The sequence below is a fragment of the Strigops habroptila genome, chromosome 4 (genome assembly GCF_004027225.2).
Source record: "Strigops habroptila isolate Jane chromosome 4, bStrHab1.2.pri, whole genome shotgun sequence".
Classification (NCBI taxonomy): Eukaryota; Metazoa; Chordata; class Aves; order Psittaciformes; family Psittacidae; genus Strigops; species Strigops habroptila.
In genome coordinates, this window is record NC_046358.1 from 35,415,409 (window position 1) to 35,436,027 (window position 20,619).

The 20,619-nt window shown below is 46.2% G+C and overlaps 1 protein-coding gene and 1 long non-coding RNA gene across 2 annotated transcripts in view; one reads left to right on the plus strand and one right to left on the minus strand.

The window, feature by feature from the left end:
* Positions 1–1,142: 1,142 nt before the first annotated feature.
* On the plus strand, positions 1,143–7,916 carry LOC115607224. Its single transcript, XR_003991140.1, has 3 exons — positions 1,143–1,295; positions 7,646–7,733; positions 7,870–7,916. It is a non-coding gene; the product is annotated as an uncharacterized LOC115607224 (long non-coding RNA).
* A 3,055-nt stretch (positions 7,917–10,971) lies between these two features.
* ESRRB (estrogen related receptor beta) overlaps positions 10,972–20,619 on the minus strand; it is an 80,385-nt gene continuing 70,737 nt past the window's right edge. Inside the window, exons 6-7 of the mRNA XM_030484237.1 lie at positions 17,876–18,145; positions 10,972–11,439 (exon numbers count right to left, since the gene is read on the minus strand). Coding sequence (XP_030340097.1) covers positions 11,195–11,439; positions 17,876–18,145 — 515 coding nt within the window. The 3' untranslated portion in view covers positions 10,972–11,194. The remainder of the gene's footprint in view (positions 11,440–17,875; positions 18,146–20,619) is intronic.

Consider the following 20,619-nt stretch of genomic DNA (forward strand, 5'->3'; position numbering starts at 1 on the left):
CCTTATTCCCTCTGCTTTGGATTCTTTGTTCCTGGCTATCAAACCCCAGATTTGGGGGCATAGGTTGAATTCTGCTTCTCAGCCAAAGAGATGATGATTCCCAGAGAATAGAGCATGTGATGAGGGCATGGGGAAATCTCTTGCTGATGGGAAAAATATCTTTCAGCTTTTCTGTTGGCTTTGAAGAGTGCTGGGCTCTGCCTGCCTTGTTCAGGTGGAATTTTCTCATCCCGAACAATATTACTGTCCCATCTGGAATTACGGAATATGCAGTGAAAACACATAAATAGCTGCCTGTCACCCCTCCTCTATGTGAGAGTCTGATTTAAGCTTCACTGATGTCTTCAGGAAGTCTTCAGCTTCACTGATGCTGAAACTCTGACTTGACACATTCTCCTTTTCACTATGGCTCCCCTCCCATCCCCCCACCCCCCTTCCTTTCCTATGGCTATTTGCAAATCAGGAGGAATCATCTAAGATTCAGGAAGCAGAGGAGCAGAGTAGTCACATTGAGACCTAGGGTGAGGAACAAGGTAACATTAGTGTTTTTCATTGCTAGTGGTTGCTTCTCCCCTCCTTTGCCAGAAGCATGTTGGCCTCCCGTTTGTGTACTGCACTCTCACTGATGCAAGGGCTGATAGTGAGGGTAGGGCAAAAATCTTCATGTCTATATCATGCTTTTCTGCCAGGTTGACGAATGGGAAACAGGCAGTAAAGCTAGTTATGCCAACTAGTTAAGGAACAAACTGTATCATGTTTTCTTATACTTGTCCTCTTTCTCTCACTCTTTTCTCCTTGAAAGCTCAAAATACATCTAGGCACAAAGGCAGGAACCTTTCTAGCCATGAGAAATGATCCTACGATACCTATGATGTGGACTGTCAGGGAAATAATATTATGCCCACATCTCCCCCCTCCCATTGAGAAGTGGAGGTTGGGGACTGTGAAGGGAGAAGGGAAACAGAAGAGAGATTGTTTTTGTAATGTGCTTAGCAGCAGTAACTGTGAAGTATAAAGCTAACTGTAAAGGGTATTTGACTCCTCAGACAAGTCTGAAGCACAGAGATGCTGCTTAATGTTCTTTTCGTGTTATCATTATATCATATTTTTTCTCTCCTTTTTGCTCCAGAGGTACTACATGTTCCCAGCCTGACGGGTAGCTGGTTATCTGATGAGTGCTCGTGGAAGAGATGATTATCTAATTTCTCAATCATGGCTGGGAAGTCACCAGGACACTTTTTGTGAAGGACATCTAGCCAGCTCTGCTCACCTTGTGAAGCATTGTCCCAGCACACGTTAGCCCCTCTCTCTTGGCATATCACAGCTGAGTTGCAACTACTCATAGACATAGCCCAGATAGCTTCTGTTGCACTTTCTGTTCTTTGACTCTTTTGATCTCTGAAGAGAGTAATGCTTCCCTGCCAGATGAACAGTTCACGTAGGGCCACTCAGTGAAAAGGGCGTTTGCTGTGATGACCTGTGTGAGAATAAATGTAATCAGCAAAGTATGGAACCTGGTACCAAGGAGGTGACAGCGTTTGCACTTAGCATGGTATCATCTAACTGACAACTCGGGAGTAATTTATTTATTCCTTGTATTGGGAGAAGTAAGATGCACAGCAATCAGGCAGCTGTAGGTAGCCTACTGCTATCTTTGTTTGTGAGAATGTCCAGAGGATTGACAGGAGCAACTTAGTTAGCAACATATCCTGACATACAGGGCAATCACAGATTCTGGAACTAGTCATTGATGCCCCTTTTAGTGGACATGGTCCATGTGAAAAGCAATTGCTGTAACTCAGTTTGTGTTAATAACTATTTTGCCAAGTGCACGCAGCATCCTGAGAATGCAGCTGTTCTAGTTCAGCACTGGCAACACCACGGGTTGCTATGTGCTCCCCTGCTGCATGGCCTTGCTGGCTTATGCAGGCAGGATATTGAGGTTCTCTTCAGCTGTGCATTGGAGCCTGAGGTGAGTGTGGTATTCACTGGTCTGGCATGGCTTGTCTAATTAACTAAAGCTGCCACAGAAGCTGCCATGATCTACTCTGTGGAGTGTGTCTCAGGCCTGTTCTTCATTCCTGTCTGCAAACAGAAGCTTGAGAGTGAAGGGGTAGGATAACCTGGCCCGAATGGCAGTCACAGAGCAGCCATTTTGCAAAAGCCATCCTGTAGCCCTCCCCTTGGTTTGGTGAGCGTCACTTTCATGGCATTGCATTACTTGCAGGGCTGGAAAGGACATCTTAGCAGAGCCCCAGCAATGAGAAACAATAACACAGTTACCTGGAGTGACCCTCCTTCCAAGTGTAAGGTGTCCGGAACAGTGAGCTGCCTGCTAGCCACAGGAACTGGTTTTTTAAGGGAGCTGGAACAGTCCATCCTGCAAGGGATTTGGAGCAGCTCAGTGTGGTCAGCGGCCAAAGGGGACTGAATACTCACTGGTGGCCTCTCCACCCAGAGAGCAGTGTGCCAGAAACATGACAAGAGGAGGAGGCAGGAGAAAGAGAGACTATCACAGCAGCGAAGGAACAAAAATGTATCAAAGATTAGTCAGGGCAACAAGCTGGATCAGAGCAGGGGCCTCCTTTCATGGAGTTGCAGTGGAAAGAACTACTATGCAAAGCAGCAGTAGCGATATAGGATTTTCTGCAGCTAGAAGAAGTGAGCTTGAGCTAGAGTGCTCAAGGCAGTGGAAGAGCTGGGAATAGTGCCTCGAGAAGCTGATGCATGCGCTAATGCTGTTCCCATAAGTATCACTCCTTTAGGACTTTGCTGTATTTTTGTGATGTGATGACAAAAACAATGGGGGAAATGACAAAAGCAATTGGGAGAAATGAGTGATTACCCCAGGCTTGGTTACAAGAATTCATTAGATTGAAAAATATCTGATGAAATCGTGCTTCCTAGGACTGACCCAGAAGATCATCAATTTGCAATAGCATTAACCACTGACAAAAACTATAAACAAGAGTTTAGTTAATGTGCTTGAGTTTAATAATGTAAATGCTAATACAAAATTACTTGCAGTGTTGTGATGGAAAAAAATTTACGGTGCTGGAAATGTAATTATTGAAGGTGACTGTAATTTTGGCTTCAGTTAAATCGTTTTCCTTCCAAATGTAACACTCTTCAGTGAGATTATTCATAACTTCTTTATTTCACTTGACTTAATTAGCATATAGTGTAAATTAACCCCTCTCAAAAACATGATTTATGTGCTGTGATTTAACTGATCTGTTAAATGCTGCCTTATTTTGTGTTGATTCTTGCCAATTTAGGCAGTGATCTCAGTTTGCGCTGTCCTGGCTTCTCCTTCTCTGATCAGTGCCCTGCCTTTTATTATTCAGCAATTGCAGTTACATCAGGAGTGTATGATAAAGCTTATGGAAAATGTAGTGCCGGTTTATTGAAATCAGAGAACAAAATGTAAAGTAATTTCATTCATCAAAATAATGCACTTGATTCCAGGACTTTCTTAGAATGGTCAATTTGCTGATTTTAAGCATTTAGAGAAGCAAGAGCCTGGTATTTCTGGATTATGCAAGCTGGGATTTCTAAACAGAAATCAGTTTCTTATTGTGCAATAGGAAGTAATACATTAAAAAACCCCTCTTATTTAATACATCAAGGAATGCATTAAAATCTTCCATTTCTAGAACAATCCTTTGTGTTATAAGAAAAGGAATATATCAGAGAAAGGCCAAGGTGCCTTTTTAGATTTCTCTATTTGTTTCAGGTGGATGAAATGGAGAAAAAAGATCTGTTGGGGAAAAGGCCACATTCATGTAAAGGAGGAAGGATTCCAATCTGCTATTGTTGTTATTGTTAGGAAAATACGAGTTAAAAAGGCTAATCTTGTTTCTAAGCTATGGTAAGGAGAAGTGAGCAGGGGACAGTTTGTTTTGTCTTCCAATACAAACTGTAGGAGCATGAAATAGGATGAGCTGATGGTGTATTCAGAACAGGCAAAGGACATGCTTCTTCAGGCAGCGATCCATGGAACTCATTGCTGCAGGAGCTGAATGCTTGTTGTGTTTGAAAAAAGTGACTGGAGAAATTAATATAAGAAAAGTCATTGGGTATTGTTAAATGCAAAGGCCTCATCTCTTGTTCAGGTAGTCTTTGATCCCTAAATCACTGAGAGACTTACTTATACCTCCTTCCCTGTTGTTATGTTCTTCTCTGGTCATCTGGTGCTAGCCACTATAGCAGAGAGGGAGCACTGGCCTAAATGGGTCTGTGGTCTGAAGCAGTAGAGCTGTTTCTGCGTGTGCTGTGTGTGCTGCCAAGGGAAGGTTGCGGTCACCATGTGGCTGTTTAGATTTACGAGCGGCACGGTGAAGTACTGATGCCTGAAGTGTGATGTGTCAGTGGTACCTGTTGTCTTCTCAGTTTTTCTTACAAAAGATGGTTTGAGCCTTTGGCCAGTTATGATCTTGCTTCCTACTTAGAATTATTTGGATGCTGCTACTCCCAGAGCTGAAGACTTTTCTAGCCTCAGCCAAGCCCTGTGGAAGGAAGCACACGAAGACCAGAAGCATGATGGGCCTCTCAGACCTGATTAGCACTAATGTAGAGACTCACTGGCTGCAGTTCTGTTGGAGCAAGGCTGTTGTTTTTGGCTGGCTGGCAGCAGTGTTTTGGATCAGGGCGGTTGTGTTTTGCTGAACTATCCTTGTGCTTTATAAACCCAGCTCCTCACAGTTGCTTATCAGCTGCTGTCTTTTCCAGCCACCCCAACACACTGCTGGGCTAATCCTGCTCCCTATGCAGAGATGTTCAGGTTTTGCCACAGTGTCATTTCAGGTCATTGCAGTGGGACAGAATGGCTTTGTAAAGAAAGCCAAGCACACAGCACAACCTCTCCACTTCCTGGTACTGGAAAGTTGAACTCTAAAGTTTTCTGTACATCAGCTAATATTTGCTTTGATTCCCCCTGTGATACTTTAGCCTGAAAGAGAAAAATCTTGTTGGTTTTCATTTTATTTTGTGTGCAGGTAGCCACAAACAACTACTGCAATCATGTTTTAACATTTGGAGCGTAAGAACATATCCCAGCAGTTAAACATGACTTTAACTTGGGGGAGAGAAATGTGTTTAGAGAACTCAACGTTGATTAGGTTCAACAAGAAAAAGTGCCAGGTCCTGCCCTTGGGTCACACAACCCCATGCAACGCTACAGGCTTGGGGAAGAGTGGCTGGAAAGCTGCTTGGCAGGAAAGGAGCTGGGGGTGCTGATCGACAGAGCTGAACATGAGCAGCTTGTTCCCAGACAGCCAAGAAGGCCAACGGCATCCTGGCCTCTATCAGAAATAGCATAGCCAGCAGGGCCAGGGCAGTGATCATCTCCCTGTGCTCATCACTGGTGAGGCTGCCTCTTAAATACTGTGTTGAGTTCCGCAAGAGAGATACTGAGGTGCTGGAGCGGGTCCAGAAAAGGGCATTGAAGCTGGTGGAGGGTCTGAAGAGTAAGTTTTACAAGGAGTGGCTGAGGGAACTGGGGGTGTTTAGTCTGGAGAAGAGAAGGGTCAGGGGGCACCTTATCGCTCTTTACAACTACCTGAAAGGAGGATGGAGCCAGGAGGTGGCTGATCTTCTGCCAAGTAACAAGTGATAGGACAAGGGGTAATGGTCTCAAGCTGCACCGTTATATTACGTATATATATACACATATATATATGTATCCGTAATATACTGGATATTAGGAAAAATTTCTTCACCAAATGGGCTTTCCAGGGAAGTGGTGGAATCACTGTCTCAGTTTCTCCCAATGCTCAGTGTGCTTACTACCAGGATACCCCCTCCTCTTTTATTTAATTCCAATGTGAGTGAACAATAGTAAGGAATGTAAGGAAAGCCTTGAAAAACCTACGAAGCGCAGAAGGGTGCCCAGGAAATGTGAGGAAGACAGCTGCTACTTTGGAGGTAAGGGACCGAGGAAACCTTATGTCCCTTGAATGGTGTTTGAAGACACCAGTGGGGCCTGGGCTCACTGCAGTCCTCTGGCTGCTCTTACTGACCTTGTGACACCAGTAGCTCCAGTGCCACATAAACTTGTCAAAACTGCTGCCCTTCGCAAAGCCAGATTGGCTGTCCCTGTGCTATATTTAACTGAGGTAAAGTCTGCTCTAAAGTCCTACCGTGGTGGCTCATCTTCATTTTTCATTCAAGCTCTTTTCTATCCCATGACCTTTCCTACTGGCCACCACTAATTCACAGCCATCTTCTCCTGAGAGCAGGCTGAGACACCTCTTGGTTGCCTGGTGTAGACGTGTCATCAGTGAGTGCCACCACCTGGAGAAGGACCTTAGTGTTGGCTAAAAGTGACATGTGGAGATGGCAGTGCTTACATGGGGGGTGATGCTGTCTGTGCTCGAGAGTCAGAGACCTGGGGTCCTTGTTTCTCGCGTCTCTACACCAGTTACCACAGTGTGTTTTTTCTGCTTTCTGAAGCAGACATGAGCTTGCCCTCCTGCGCTGCTTGACCACCAGATCAATGCAAATGCCATGACTTCAGCACTTGCACCCACTTTATAAGCACTAGACGCTGCTGTAATACTTGCAACACTCATGATGTCACTGTTGGGTTTCAGCCAGTGGTCTATTTTATGATTAGAGATCTTATTTTTCACTGGAACAACTTCAAGCCTTTTTCATCACTAGCTCATGTTTATTCCTTGCATCAGTGAAGTGCAGACTGTGGCGAGAAAATGGGTGAGTGGAAGAAACAGACCAGTCCATGGCAGATACTAACAACAGTGCCTGTCGAACGAGCCCTCAGCAATGCTTATCTCACAAAAATGGAGGAGCTTGCTGAAACTTGTCTTCTGGCTATGAGCAAACACCAGATTAGTGTTTCTGAGCAGGCTGGGGCTCTCCTCTCGTACTGCAGCATGCACAAATCCTGCCTTCCCCCACCCGAGCTTCTTCCATGGGGTGGGAGAACCCCAAGGGACAGAACAGAGCAGCTCCTGAACACAACAAACATTACTCCGCCTGGGTTAGTTTTTACATTCTGTGTTTTATTTCTCGTTTTGTCTGAAATGACCTGTACCACAAGAATACAATTTATTTAACAGTTTTTTTTTCTTTTTTTCTTTTTTTTCCTTTAGGAGCAGATAATAGTTAAGTAGATACTGTTTTACTCTTTATTTCACTGACTGTCTATAACTCTCTGCATCATTCTCACAGCCTCTGTTTCTCTGGCATCTCCACATAACCCAGCCACAAGAACAAGAGAGTGGCCTTTGGCCATATGATTGATTATAGCTTGTGGATACAAAGTGGAAGCTTTTTTTCTCAGCTCCGATTGGTAACAGAAGCTCAACAAGTTACATTCTAGGGTCTTTCTCAATGACTTTCCCCTCTAACAGCTGCTTACATGTTTCTGGTGCAGCATGTTTTATTTTATATATTTGTAATAGGTTTGTTTTTTAAAAAAAGGATGACATAGCTTACAAAGAGAAAAAGAACACCCCCCCAGCATGAGCGATACTGCAAGGGTCTGATCGCTGTGGGGGCATTTCTTGTAGCTTCAGAGTTTTGCCGCGAGGTGTAATGCCCAAGTTTCCCCAGAAACCTAATTCTGTGTGATATTGTACCTTTTCTTTTAATTGATCCCCGTGAAATTTGGTTTGTATTACAGGCCAGACACCACTGTTCCCAGAGAAGAATGTGCCCAAAACAGAAGAGCTGGTCACTTGGGAAGAATTGCCTTTTGTAGTAGCTGACAGGTATGTGGTTTCTGTTATCCGCACATGCAAATCAGGGGCTGGGGCTGCTTTACTGTAGTTGCTGGACGTGGGCTTTATGCTTATTCACTGTTACTGATACACTTACTTACCTCTTCTGCTTTGCTTTGAGTCATAGAGCCCATTTGTGTCCCAAGGCTCAAGCTCCATCATCTTCTGCCCCATGAAGAAGGACAGCTGTATGGTGCTGACTCTGTGACTCCTAGATCACAAATGAACAGCATAAAGAGCACCGACCCATTTCCTAGTTAATGTCCCAACTCCACACCCCCACACCTTTTATTAAGAGACCATGAGTATTCAAAGACTGAAGCAGTTGTTGACACCCCATTTCCTACTTCTAAGTTCACTGAGAGGACTACACTAAGATGTTCCCCTCCTCTGCACGCCCAGCTTGCTGTGTAGCTGGACATACTCCTCCAGTTGTGGCAGCGTGATAGTATTAGTGATGCACAGCAGATCAGAATAACTGGGAAGAGATACTTGTGATTCCTGCACTGGTCTGAAGGGCCCAGTAGAGCTGACCCGGTTCCCAATTTAAGATGGTACAAGCCTTTTAAGGGTTAAATCTAGATAGGTGTTTCTTTCCCAGTTCCTGGGGAAGAGTTTGCATTCCTTGCTTAAAGAGATTAATATACGATAATTACTGTCTGGTTCAGTTCCCATCCCATCCATTCCCATAAACAATGCAAACATTTCCAGGCATATTATCTTCAGGCAGTGGGGGATATCCAGGAGGGCTCCAAGGTTATGCAGCTGTAATGGAGAAAGAAGGTCCTGGAAAAAAAAAAGCATCTGGTATCTTCATATTGTTCTGCCAAGGCAGGAGCTGCCTCCATGCCATAGCCCTACTCTAAATAGCCAGCATTCTCTGTGGGCTAGAAACTAACTCTGCAGCTCTCCGTTATCATTATTTGTAGGTAGTTCTCCCTCCCCATTCTGGAAAGGAGGCCCATGTCCAAATACAACAAAGCTGGAAGAGCCTTTTTTCTTTTTAAGTACGTGACCTTTCTAGGCAGGGCCCAAGAGAGTAAGAATTGCTTTTTAGCATCTTTTCTTCCATTTTGGGACAGCTACCTTTGAAAAGCAGGTCGGGACAGAGTGGGCTGATGGCTGAGCTGGGTAGGACTTGGCAGGGAAGCAATAGCAGTCAAATAAGTCAAACTTACAGGTGATAGTGCAACCCAGCACATTTGTGAGAGCATTTATGCCACAGCCAAAATTGTTGCCAGAGTGCAGCACATGGCGAGCTGGCTCTCTAGTGGTGACGTGCATTTTGGTTTGGTGCCTCTCAGTCGCAGATGGGTACAGGCACCAAAAACCTCTCATTTTCTCCCCAGCTCCCTCACAGAGGCAGCTGGGGAGAGAAGCACAAGTATCTGTTCAAAGCATAAGGGCACTGTGTAATTGCTACTGCTGTGATCATGGAAGCAGACCCAGCTCCCATGCACCTTCTGCTCCTTAGGTCTCTGTTAGTTTACTAATGTGCTTGAAGCAAGCCTGAATTCCTTCAACAAATGAGTACAAATTGAGTAAAAGTAGCTACGATTGTGTAGTGTAGGGAAAAGTCAAAGCAGATGGAACTGAACGAACTCAAGTACCAGGCTACAAGAGCTGAAAGGTCTGCATCAGTTAGCACCCCTCGTCTCTGAGCTGGCCTGGGTGTTATTCTGCAGCACTGACAGCCCTACTGCAAAACGTTCTTCCCTAGAAGAAAACAAGCACCCAGCGCCTCCCTGATCACACGCCTCAACCCTGCTTTGGAGCGCTTCCTGCCAGGGGCAAGCTACTCCTCTGCCACACCATCTTTCTCCTGGGCTAGCCAGGAAAGGATGGAAGCTTGAGGGGAACAGAGGCAGTAAGCTAGTGGTGTCTCAAATGTGTATCAGAGGCTTTTTCTCACCTCTACTGCCATGCCACTGACCACAAAACAGACAATACATTAAGGTTTCATCAGCTCAGGCTGGCTCAAAACTAAAGTGACCTAGAAAATAAAATCTCAGAGAATGCCAACAGCCAGTTTGCAGTCACCCACATTCCCCTCTGGCTACTGGGAATGCAGCAGATCTAAACCAGGGCTTGGAGACAGCAGGAACGTGGTTACATGAGAGAGGTAAATAAATATTCCTCCACTTCTCCCACCACCTTAAGGTCAGGTATTTGCTTTCCCATCAACAAGAGAACCTCTTACCAGGCCCAGGTATAATCTATGCTAGCTCTTTTGCTGCTGTTGAGGATAATGGGATGAGGGAGGGGAAAACAGTAGTTGGCATATCAGGGGTTTCATGCCACCCTGTAATTTATTTCCATAGGCTGCCACAAAAAAGCAATCTCTCAGGCTCAAGAGCTGCCTCCTCCAAAAAGCGGTGCCCTTGATTCCTAACTAGCACTTGGCAATAAGCCTAAGTCTCTGTGGACGCAAAGAGCTATCACTTTAATGAAGTCTAGGAAAGCCCTGTTTTGGGGTGCATTTATACTTGGGCAGTAACCATGCAGACAAAGCCTTGTGTTCTCTGCCAGAAGGAAGAAGTGGGGAATGGCACTCGGCTGAGCTGAAGAGGCAGGTTTGATACACTATAGGGTGAAAAGTGTGGAAGAAGTGTAGTTAGCACCACATAGGAGAGGATGCAGAGATTATCAAGTCAACCCAGCTTTGAGGCATAATATTGGGCTCTTTTTTTCTTGCCATCTGGGAAAGGAGACTTGCATTCTCTCAGGGACATATATCCTACCTCTTCAGGGGCCTGCAGGGATTGTACGTGGGAGGGACTAGCCAGGCGTAATGACACACTGTACAAGGTCGCAGAATATCTTACACAGTTAGGAGCGTCTTTCCCGGTAAGAAGTGGGGCCTGTATGTACAAGTGCTTGCTGTTGCTAGAGGGGTGGCCTGGGAGCAGCTGTTTTGATCAGGAGAGTTCCAGCAGTGCTCTTCTCCAAAGAAGCATGTGCTCTATGTAAGAGCCAGAAAGGTGACAAAAAGAAGGACCCTGGCTGCTTCCCTTTCTATCTGACCCCTCACAACACCAGCAGATAATGTTTATATTGACTCTATTCTTCCTCTCTTCCTGCTTCTGTTCCCACTCCCCCTCCAGCACAGGCGGAGGGAGCTCGGGAGCAGGCGGCCTGGACAGCGCTGAGAGCATCACTGCTCAGAGGGGCTGAGCCCCGATGACCGCCTCAACAAGTGCAAGAGCATATTCTGGTATTTCCCACAGAGAAAACAAACGAAAAAAAGAGAAACAGGTGACTGATTAAAAGTTTCCCCTCCTGTACATGAGATTCTGCAGTCACGCCGACAGATAGACGTTAAATAATTCTTCCATAATAAATGACTGGAGATAAAAGCCGGCGGTGGCTGCTGCTGCTGTTTGGATTGCTCCGTTGTCTGCATTTTCGTTTCTAGTTTGTTCCCCGGCCACTGTCAGCTGGCGCTGGGGCTGTCAGACCTTTGCCTCTAGCATTTCTAGGAAGAGTTTATGCATGGGAACCTTGCCCTGCAGTTTGATGCTGTAGAAGTGCTGCACAGCTTTGGCGGCTGTCTGCCGCAGGAGGGGCAAGGTCAGGAGCAGCTTGCCTGCTCGCCGGGGCTCCTCGTTGCGCTGACTCAGCTCGTAGTCCTGCAGGGCTTCATGGAGAAGGTCTTGGAGTTTCTGCACGGCATCCATGTCCTCTATGTGCATGGAGTCTGGGGGGAGGGAGAAAAGACAGCAAACAGACAAGTCAGACATGAGGAACAAGGAAGGAAACCCTTTATGGTCCTGGAGCTAAAGATGCTTTCTTTCCTCGTCTTTCTTTTCTGTTGGTTTGGTTTTGGGGTGGGTTTTTTTTGGAGGCGGGGGGAGACGTATTTCGTTTTGTTTCCTAAGGGAAAAAAAAAATGCATCTTGCTGGCAGGTGTTGGTGCTGCTGCAGTGACGTTTGGCATCAGCCCAACATGTCGGCCCTAGCAGTGCAGGGACAGTAAGGTTGCTGGGGTAGGTGACACACTGTGCCTTGCGTGCAGCCCATTTTGCCAGCTATCCCAAGGCTGTGCAGGGGTCAGCCAGGGGCCTTTGTGATTTGCACATTCACTTGCCCTCCATGCTCCTTATGGGGAGAGTCACCCTGCAAGGGGCAGCAGCTGCTGTGCTGCCACTTGGGAGCAATCTCATTAAGAATAATTAACACTGCTATAGCGCTTCATCTGTCTGAACGGCCTAATTGCCGTGCAGCTGCTCAGGGTGTCAGCAAGACAGAAAAGCCCCAGTAGGTCACAACCAGTGTGCCCACGGGTGTTGCCAGCCCCACCTTTGTGCATATGCCCCTGTTTTCAAAGACTGCCAGCAGCTGCTCAGGGAGCTTCCTACTTCAGTGAAGGAAACCCACACCTCCTGCAAGGCCCCTTCCCTTAGGCTGCCAGTTAGATTTTTACAAGCTGCTGGAGGGGCTAGCAGGGTTTGCAAGGCTAGCACGGCTCCTTAGTGTGTCTCTGTGGCAAAGGTGACCCAGTCTGGGTTTGAACTGGGAAACCCAAGTTTAACATAGGCTGCTAAACTCGTAGGTAAGTCATGGTGACAGAGGGCCGCACCAAAGAGCAGAAGCTAGATTAGAGAAGCTAACCATCACTGAAGCTTTTCTTCCTTTTCATCTTGCTGATACTTGCTTCTTTCTTATAACCCTGACAGAGCTGGAGACACTGCTGCCTTGTTTTCATTGTTCAGAGACTTTTAATTGATACTGAACCCATTGATCAAGTTTCCTGCCATGGGACAATGAATCCAAAAGCATCAGCAAAGGGCCACCATGGCGAGCATGCATGCACGTGCACTGTGTGCCACTGCAGCTGGGCTTTGCAGTGCAGCAGTGCTCTGGCTCGGCCACACACATACAACACAAATGTGAGGACATGGGCGCCTCAGTGACGGCAGTGAAGGGGAGGAAAGCTGGCCAAAGCACCAAAATCTCTCTAGAGATATGTGTCATCTCTATGGAGAGTGCAACACAAATATTGTGAATTTCATACGATACATGTACAGTAAATGCTATTTATCATGCACGACTTAGAAAGTATTACAACAGCTGGGAAAATATTATGTCTAGCAAGCAAGCTGTTTAAGAAGCTGTTTAGAAAGAATGCGCTAATTAGAGGATATTAAAGGGTTGTATTTCCAAGAAGCCTACTGAGAAAGAATTGTTCTTGCTGCATTTGCTTTTTATATCCAAGAGACCAGGCAAAGAAGCTCAGAGAAGACACACAGTAGGTCATCACAGCAACCTGAGCTAGCCACAGAGCTTGATTCTGAAAAGTAGGGAGGCAGAAGCATGTTGCCAAGTCAGTCTGGCAACTTCTCCCAGCAAGGTAGCACCTCTGGAAAATTTCCATGCACTATCCAGGAGAAGTGAGTGGGACCTGTTTCCTGCCAAGTTGCAGAGATAGTTTTGGAGACTGGAAGTATCAAGAGCTGGAGCTTGGAGAGAAATGTCCTCCAGCCTTTCTGTTTAATGTCCTTCTGGCTAGGGGAAAAAGTAATCACAGCCCATCAGAGTTTGCAGATTCCAGTGGTGCTAGAAGCACTGGCCAATGAGCCAAGCTTCAGGTCCAAGTGGGTGCTCTGGTTTTGGGTACTGATGCGGCTGTACAGCAAAGAGACTCCCAAAACAGTGCCCTCCTGCCACCTGACTTCTGTAAGGTGAGGAGACTTAACAACACTACATAACTAGATGTATACAGGGAGAGGAATTGGGGAAATAAAGATCAAAGCCTGCCCCACTTCCCCCCTCTTTGCTGAAAGAAGCCCAAATTGGCAGCTAACTGCAAAAAATAAAATAGCATTGCAGGATTAATTTCCATGCAATTCACCAGTGAGCTGGTGTCGATGGCATTGATAAACTGTTAATTACGAAATCAATAGCTATGAATTTTTACAGCTGGCAGAGCACTGAGGTGGAGGGAGGTTGCCCAACCATGTCCCTGAGGGTCAGCTGGCCTGAAAGTCAGGCTTCATGTCAGGAGCCCCTCTCCAACACTGCTGACATGGAGTACAGGGCAGGTGTGAGATGGACAAGGCTCACCGGCTCCTCACCTAACTCTTTTCTTGCAGCTTCTGGCAGGAGCAGGAGGAGCAGGGACATCACAGGACCTGTTAGTACAGAATTTGCTACGTATCCCCTTCCTAGATCCAGATCTTGTTCACTCCATCTCAGCATTAAAATGCATGGGAAAAAAAAAGGGAAATAAGGTTTGGCCAGTATGGGATTTCCTTAAATGAACATGTGCTGTATGCTAACCTGGAGGGCTCTTCAATACACAGGTTGATCAATCTGTATTCCTGAAGAAAGAGGACCTAGGAATGCCTAAGAAGGCACTGCTGGCTCTGAAGGGTAACAATTTAAGTCTACAGCACCCCTACTCTGTCAAAAAATGTGTGATCGTATTGTTGGGACTTGCCTGCTTCTCTGGGCATTAAGAATTCATTTCTCAGCTCTCTAAAATGCACTTACTAAAGACAGAGGTCATTTGAATTATCTTTGCCCGTCCCAGCAGGTGTGTCCTTGGTGCGTTACACTGAGGACTCAGAGATCAGCCACAGCTCTGGCAAGCTCAGCCTATTGTCAGCTTCTCCTCTAGTGAAGAGCAAGTAAGCTCCCACTTCTGTTTTCATTTAATTCCTAGAAACAAAGGGTCAATATACACAGGGCTGCGTGGAAGAGAGGAAAGTCCCTAGAAGCATGCATAATTACACTCAGGATAAGGGAAATTCAGGAATTTATATAGGAGGCAAGACAGAAAGCAGGTCTAGGCAGCACAGGTGCTAATCTAAGTGCTCAGCTTTAAACTCCGACCCAACGGAGCTGGGGCCTGGCTGAGAGGTAGTCTGCATTCCATTCCTACTGTTTTAGGAATCAGCTGTTTGCATGCAAGCACATACATGCAGGCTCTGCAAGTTTACTCCATGTCAAAAACACAGTAAGAAAAATTACTTATATTAAAAGAATGTGAAGGCTGAATGTGAAGGCTACATTAGAAAAATACACTTGCTCTATTCTAGCTCACTTATGTGTGTGTTGTGAGAGGCTTTAATTACGTGCTTTACTTTCATATGTTTCAATACAAATAACAAAGCAGGATTTTTGTGGATTATACTCCTACGTAGCTGCACTAGGAGAAACCAGTGAAGTCAGAATGGCTTTTCCCATCCAGCTGAGAATATGCATTGGCCTGTGCCTCCTGACCATTACCTTGTCTTCTTTACTCCACAGTGCTGGAAGCAGAACCCCAAAGCACCTGACAAATGTTGGTTGTTCTGGTCTGTCTTTGCTTAGTGTTAGTGTTTCTCCACTCCCGATGCAGACAGTCCTATAAGGCTTACCCTGAGCTTAATCCTGAAAGCACAGTGAGCAACATCAGCAGAGAGTGCTTCTGCTGCACTGTGAAGAACTTGACGGCACCAAGGCTCAGGTTCTGCAGTGTCTCTGCTCATAGGATGGGCCAGATAAACGTCCTGGTGTGGCACTTACCTTGTCACCCTGTCACAACCACTACCTTAGCACTTCAGCCTCTCTGAGGGGCCCTTCTCCCTGTTTAATTCTGTGACCTTCCTGGTAGACAGGAGGCAGGTTCTTTAACAAGAGTTGATTACATTGCCACAAGTCACCATCCCACAATTGAGAGAGGCCAGCCTTGGCCATCTGCCCATCCTGGTTCAGTGGCAAAGTGAAGGCAGCAATTAGAGCTAAAAAAGCAGTATATGAGAAACTGAAAAAGGGAACTAGATAGCAATTCATATGGATCACAAGTTATGAAGTATAGAAAATCGATAAGGGAAGTGAAGGACATTGGAGGAAAATGCATGGCTGGAGGGCTAAGGACAATAAAGAAGTTTTAAAAATACTTAAGAAATAGAAGAAAAATGACCATTTGTAGGGGGGCTCTTTTCACCTGGAGATCATTGAACTGTTAACAGTAGTGCAAAGGAGACAGAAGTCCTCAGTGAGGATGTCTGTCCCATTTAGAAAAAAAAAAGCATTATGTAGCAATGCTATATGAAAATGATGAAGACTTCTTTGTCTGTCCTTTATGCAAGAAGATTTAGACATCTGTTAGGTACAGACTTCACAGAAATCAGCAGAGCTCGATAACTTGGCTTGAAGAGTTCTAAACTTGTTGGCTGAAGCCTATCTAGGACAGATTAATGATTAACAAGTCTTGGTATTTTCAAGCAATTTGAGATGACTGGAAAAGTTCTAATGATGCACATATTTTCCTAGGTGTTACCTGATGATTTCCATGCTAGCCTGATGTGAACCAGGGCAACATAAAGGAAGGAAAAAAAAAAAAAAAGACGTTTGATTAAGACTTATAAGATGGTATTTAAAAGACACATAGATGTGGCACTTACTTCGGGACATGGTTTAGTGGCGGACGTGGCAGTGCTAAGTTAATGGATGGACTCGATCTTAAAGGTCTTTTCCAACTTCAGTGATTCTATGATTCTAAATGATTCTGTGATTCTACTGCCACTCTACACGATACTTTGTAATACAGGTCTTGTCAGACAAACCTGTTTTCATTCTCTGATGAGATTACAAGTTTGGTTGATAAAGTTAACTTCATAGCTATAATAGACTTAGGCTTTTATAAGGCACTTGGCTTAGCACCACAGGACATTCTCATTAAAAAATTAGCACTATGCAATATCAATAAAGCACACTTTCAATTGATTAGTAACTGGCTAGATGACAGATCTCAAAGTAGCTATCAGTGATGAATCATCCCTGAAGGAGGAGTTTTCTAGTGGGAATCCACAGGGATCAGTAAAAAAAACCAGATGCCACTCAACATTTTTATCAATGAGCTGTAAGTAATTTCTTTCTTTTTTCTTCTAAATTGATGCTGCTAAGATGTATGGATGGCAAAGAGGAACAGGATGGTGTAAATCAGTGAGGATAGGGCAGCCGCACAGCACTCAGGACCACTTGCTTACACTTGCAGTAATGTATCTATAGCCAAGGAATGTGGCTATGGAACTGGAGCTTTATCGTGTCTAGCAGACACAATAAGAAGACCTGGGGTCATAGCACACAGCTCAACAAAGACCAGTATCTGGAAGCTGAACTCAGGCAAACTGACATTAGAGATATGGTGCCTTTTTCTTTTTTTTTTTTTAACTGAGAAAACAATTAATTCTTAGAGTGAGCTACCATGAAAGATGCAGATTCTCACTCTTTTAATCCCTTCAGCTTCACACAGGGTGTCTTTCTAGAAGGTGGCTTTAGCCAACACAAATACTGGATTCACTGCTGGGCTGCAAGGGTGAATTCTGTGACCTGCATGATGCAGTTCGGAAGATCTGATGTGAGACAATGAGACTCAAGGGATGTAGAGGGAGCCCTCGTCACACAGTAGCTTTAGCAGTTTCCCCTTTGGAAGGGAGTCCTCAGCAAATAGCTATCTGGCTTTTGTGCAACAGCAGTGCAGCACCCAGCACCTCTTGTCTCCCCCACAGCCTGCTGGATTGAGGGCTGATAGAAGGCACTGGGTGGAGGGCCCTGGCCTTTCTCATCCTCCTCACAATAAGAAACAGAACAGGCAACACAGGCTTCTGCCAGCATGTCTTACCCTCTACCATCCAGATCCACACTGTCTCCCAGTTTAAAAGAGACTCAGTATCTGTAGTCACTGAACATTTCTAGGGCAGGACTCGGCAGCCCCAACCCCACAGCTTTTTGTAGGATTTGAAACTGGGACCAAGGTTTCCCTGTTTGCGGTAACTGACCAACACTACTGAAGTGGATGCAGGGGTGGCCTACATCCCCGTTTTCTGAACTCACAGCCTTGGAGTCAGCTCACTAGTGGAGAAAGGCTTCACAGACTTTCTTTTACTGCCAGAAACCAGCAGCCTGCCCATCCCTGCCTGATTCCACTCCCTAATACAGGGCCAGAGCGCAGTTTGGGCTCTAGCAGCAACGAGCCTCATTTCTCCCTGCTTAGGTCCTGCTTCGTGGACAGAGAGGAGCTTTGAGGATGTTGCATGACACAACAGAGCACAGTCTTGGGCAGTAGTCTCTAGTTTCCTCCCAGGCCAGATAACAGTGTGGGCCTTGACTCCCTGATTGTGACACTGGCTGGGCTAGGGCTGTACCTGAGTTGGCAAGGGCCAGAGCTTTGAGTGTGACAAACTCCTCCTTTTCCACCTTGAGCTTCTTGTAGCGGCGCACCAGTTGTAGGATGGCCAGGTAGAGCTCCAGCAGCCCCGTCAGACGAGAGTGCTCTTCATCCATGATGTAGTCCTCAGCATAGACGAGCTTGTCTTCATATGGCAGGGAGCGGTACACAATGCCCAGGATGAGGATTTCCATCCAGGCGCTCTGCAGCAGGCTCATCTGGTCCCCAAGGGAGAGGTTGGAGAACCCTGAGAGGACAAAAGACAAGCAGAGTCAAATGGGTATGCAGCAAAAACTCAAGGAGCCTGGAGTCCTCCGTTTCCCTGGGATTCATCCCAAGCACTCTCCTGCTGCTGTCAAAAATAACTTAAAAAAAATTATTAAAGTGACCCTGTCCCCGTGGCAATCAGCACACATGGACCTTACCCTTCTCTTTGCTCCTATGCCCACCCACAGCCTCAAACAGGAGTTCTGATGGTATAGGAGGGAATGACACAGGCCTTAATTACAAGCATACCACAATCTCTCATTTTGGCCAACATGAGAGAAGGTCCTGCCACAACAGAGCACTGAAATGTATTCAAAAGCTGAATACGTTTGTGAACAGAAACTTTTTCTTTTCTTCATCACTCCTGAGCTCTACACCATCAGCTTTCTGCACCTCATAGCCAATAACCCTAACCAGTGTAAAAAATATCTTTATGGTGCCATACAGAGACCTAAAGACAGCCAAACCTGGCAGCAATAGAATCAGCACCCAGCAATGAAGCAAGTTTTTCTCAAGTACAGAAAGAGCAAGCACAATCTGGAGACAGACCCTGACAGCCCTAGAGCCCACGTGAGAAAGTGGAGAGGCCAAAACACAGAGGCACCATCTGCCTTCAGGGGTGAAAAAAAAGTGCATGGGAAAGAAAGCTGTTATGTCCTGTGTACCATGCCATTACCTTGCAGGCCAGACCATAAAAGATCCTGGGAGATGGGCATTGTGCCACAGCCATTATAGACAGGGATGCCAAGCACACTGTGTTGGTCCCATCTAGGCAGCTCCTGACCAACACTGACAGGCAAGGACTGCATGTTTTGGCAGCTCTTTGCGTCTAAAGACTCCCAGGGCTGTGAGAGAAGGGAATCGCCAGGCACTCCTCAGCTGGGGGAAGAAGGGGGTGATGCTCCACCAGCCTCCCCTGCCAGTTTTCTCCCCAGATACATTTAAAGCCTCGGGCTCACCAAGAGGCCTGTAAGCTCATTAGCCTCTGTGCAGGAGCCTCCCAGCTCCACTGGCTGTGTGCTAGACTCAGCAGGACTCCTTCATCCCACAGCCCTCCCTGCTCACAGTTCTTGGCCCTGCATCAGGGCCTTCGTAGCCAGCCACCATGATGATCATTTGATTTCTCTTGTTATCAAGTTGGCAATTAACAAAAGAGCTGATGATTGCTATATTGACCAACTGTGGGTTCTTTTTTTTCTATCTGCACTATCTCAGCTGGGGAAGGGAAGGCAGAAGGGTGGGTTAGTGGTATTTATTTATCACTACGCCATGTTTTGTGTTTGTGTTGCCAGGGGAAGCAAAGGGTGATAATGGCCTGGCAGCCCTTGGACATCCAATTTCCCTTATCAGGCCACTGAATAGAAAAGAGGCCCCAGGCCACATTAATTAACAGATACCAATCAGCTGTCACGTGTTGTGTGTGCAAGGTCTGAGGGGAGCAGTGGGTGGGAGGGAAGAATCAATAAACCATTGGGGAGGAGTGCCAGAGGGAACAGCTAAAGAGGAGTCCAGGCTACTGGGGAGAAGAGCCGCAAATCCAGCTCCATGGCTGTGAGATTAATCCTTGTACAGCACAGCCAGTGCTCCATGTAGCCCTGCACCTGGTGAATACCACACCTTACTCAGGCTGTGAGTACTTCAGGGTTGCCTTGTCCTTTGCCTCGCCCTTCTGTCCCTTACCTCTTGGAGTCCATATGTGCTGCTCCTGAATGTAGCCCTCCTGACTGAGTCCAAGTGCAGGCTGATGCAGCTCAAAGGCTTAAGATCCTGCCTCCCTAGCTCTACTTGCTGAACAAGGGAACTGATAAGACTGGTCCTGAGACAGGGTGAATGGTGCTGTGCACAGCCACTGTCACTCTCCAGCACTTGGAATCTCTCCTTTGGTCACCCCTCTCCTAGCTCTGACCATGGAGAACAAGCTCGGCATTTAGGCTGCTGCCTTAAGTCCACTTTCTGGGTCAGTCACATGGCCTTTCTGCATCTTCATTCCCCATATGGATTACAAAAGGGGTTATGCCATTGCCTTACTGCACTCTGCCAATGAAATTTGTTGAAGATTGAGAAACAGTCATGTAGTAGAGTGAGAGGATCCAGGACAGACATGGCTGACACTTTATCTGCTAGAGAATAAAGTAGGAAAACTATACTTAACCCTCGCAGTAGCATCTCTGTTAATCACTCTTTCCCAGAGGCAGTTATGATAGGTGGGAACTGCAGAAGAAAGACCATGCATTGTCCTGTGCCAAGGAGAACAGAAGAGCCAGCTGCAGTTGCCCTACCCACCTGGGAAAGCCCCTTGCCAGAAGCACTCACAGGTAGCCCAAAGACTCCAGCTCCAGCAGGCGGGCATGAGGGAAGGAGCGCCGCAGTGCCAAGCCTGGACTTGAAACATCTGACAGAATCGGGACCCTTTTCCTTCAGTGTTTACACATGTAGAATGCAAGGGCTGGAGGA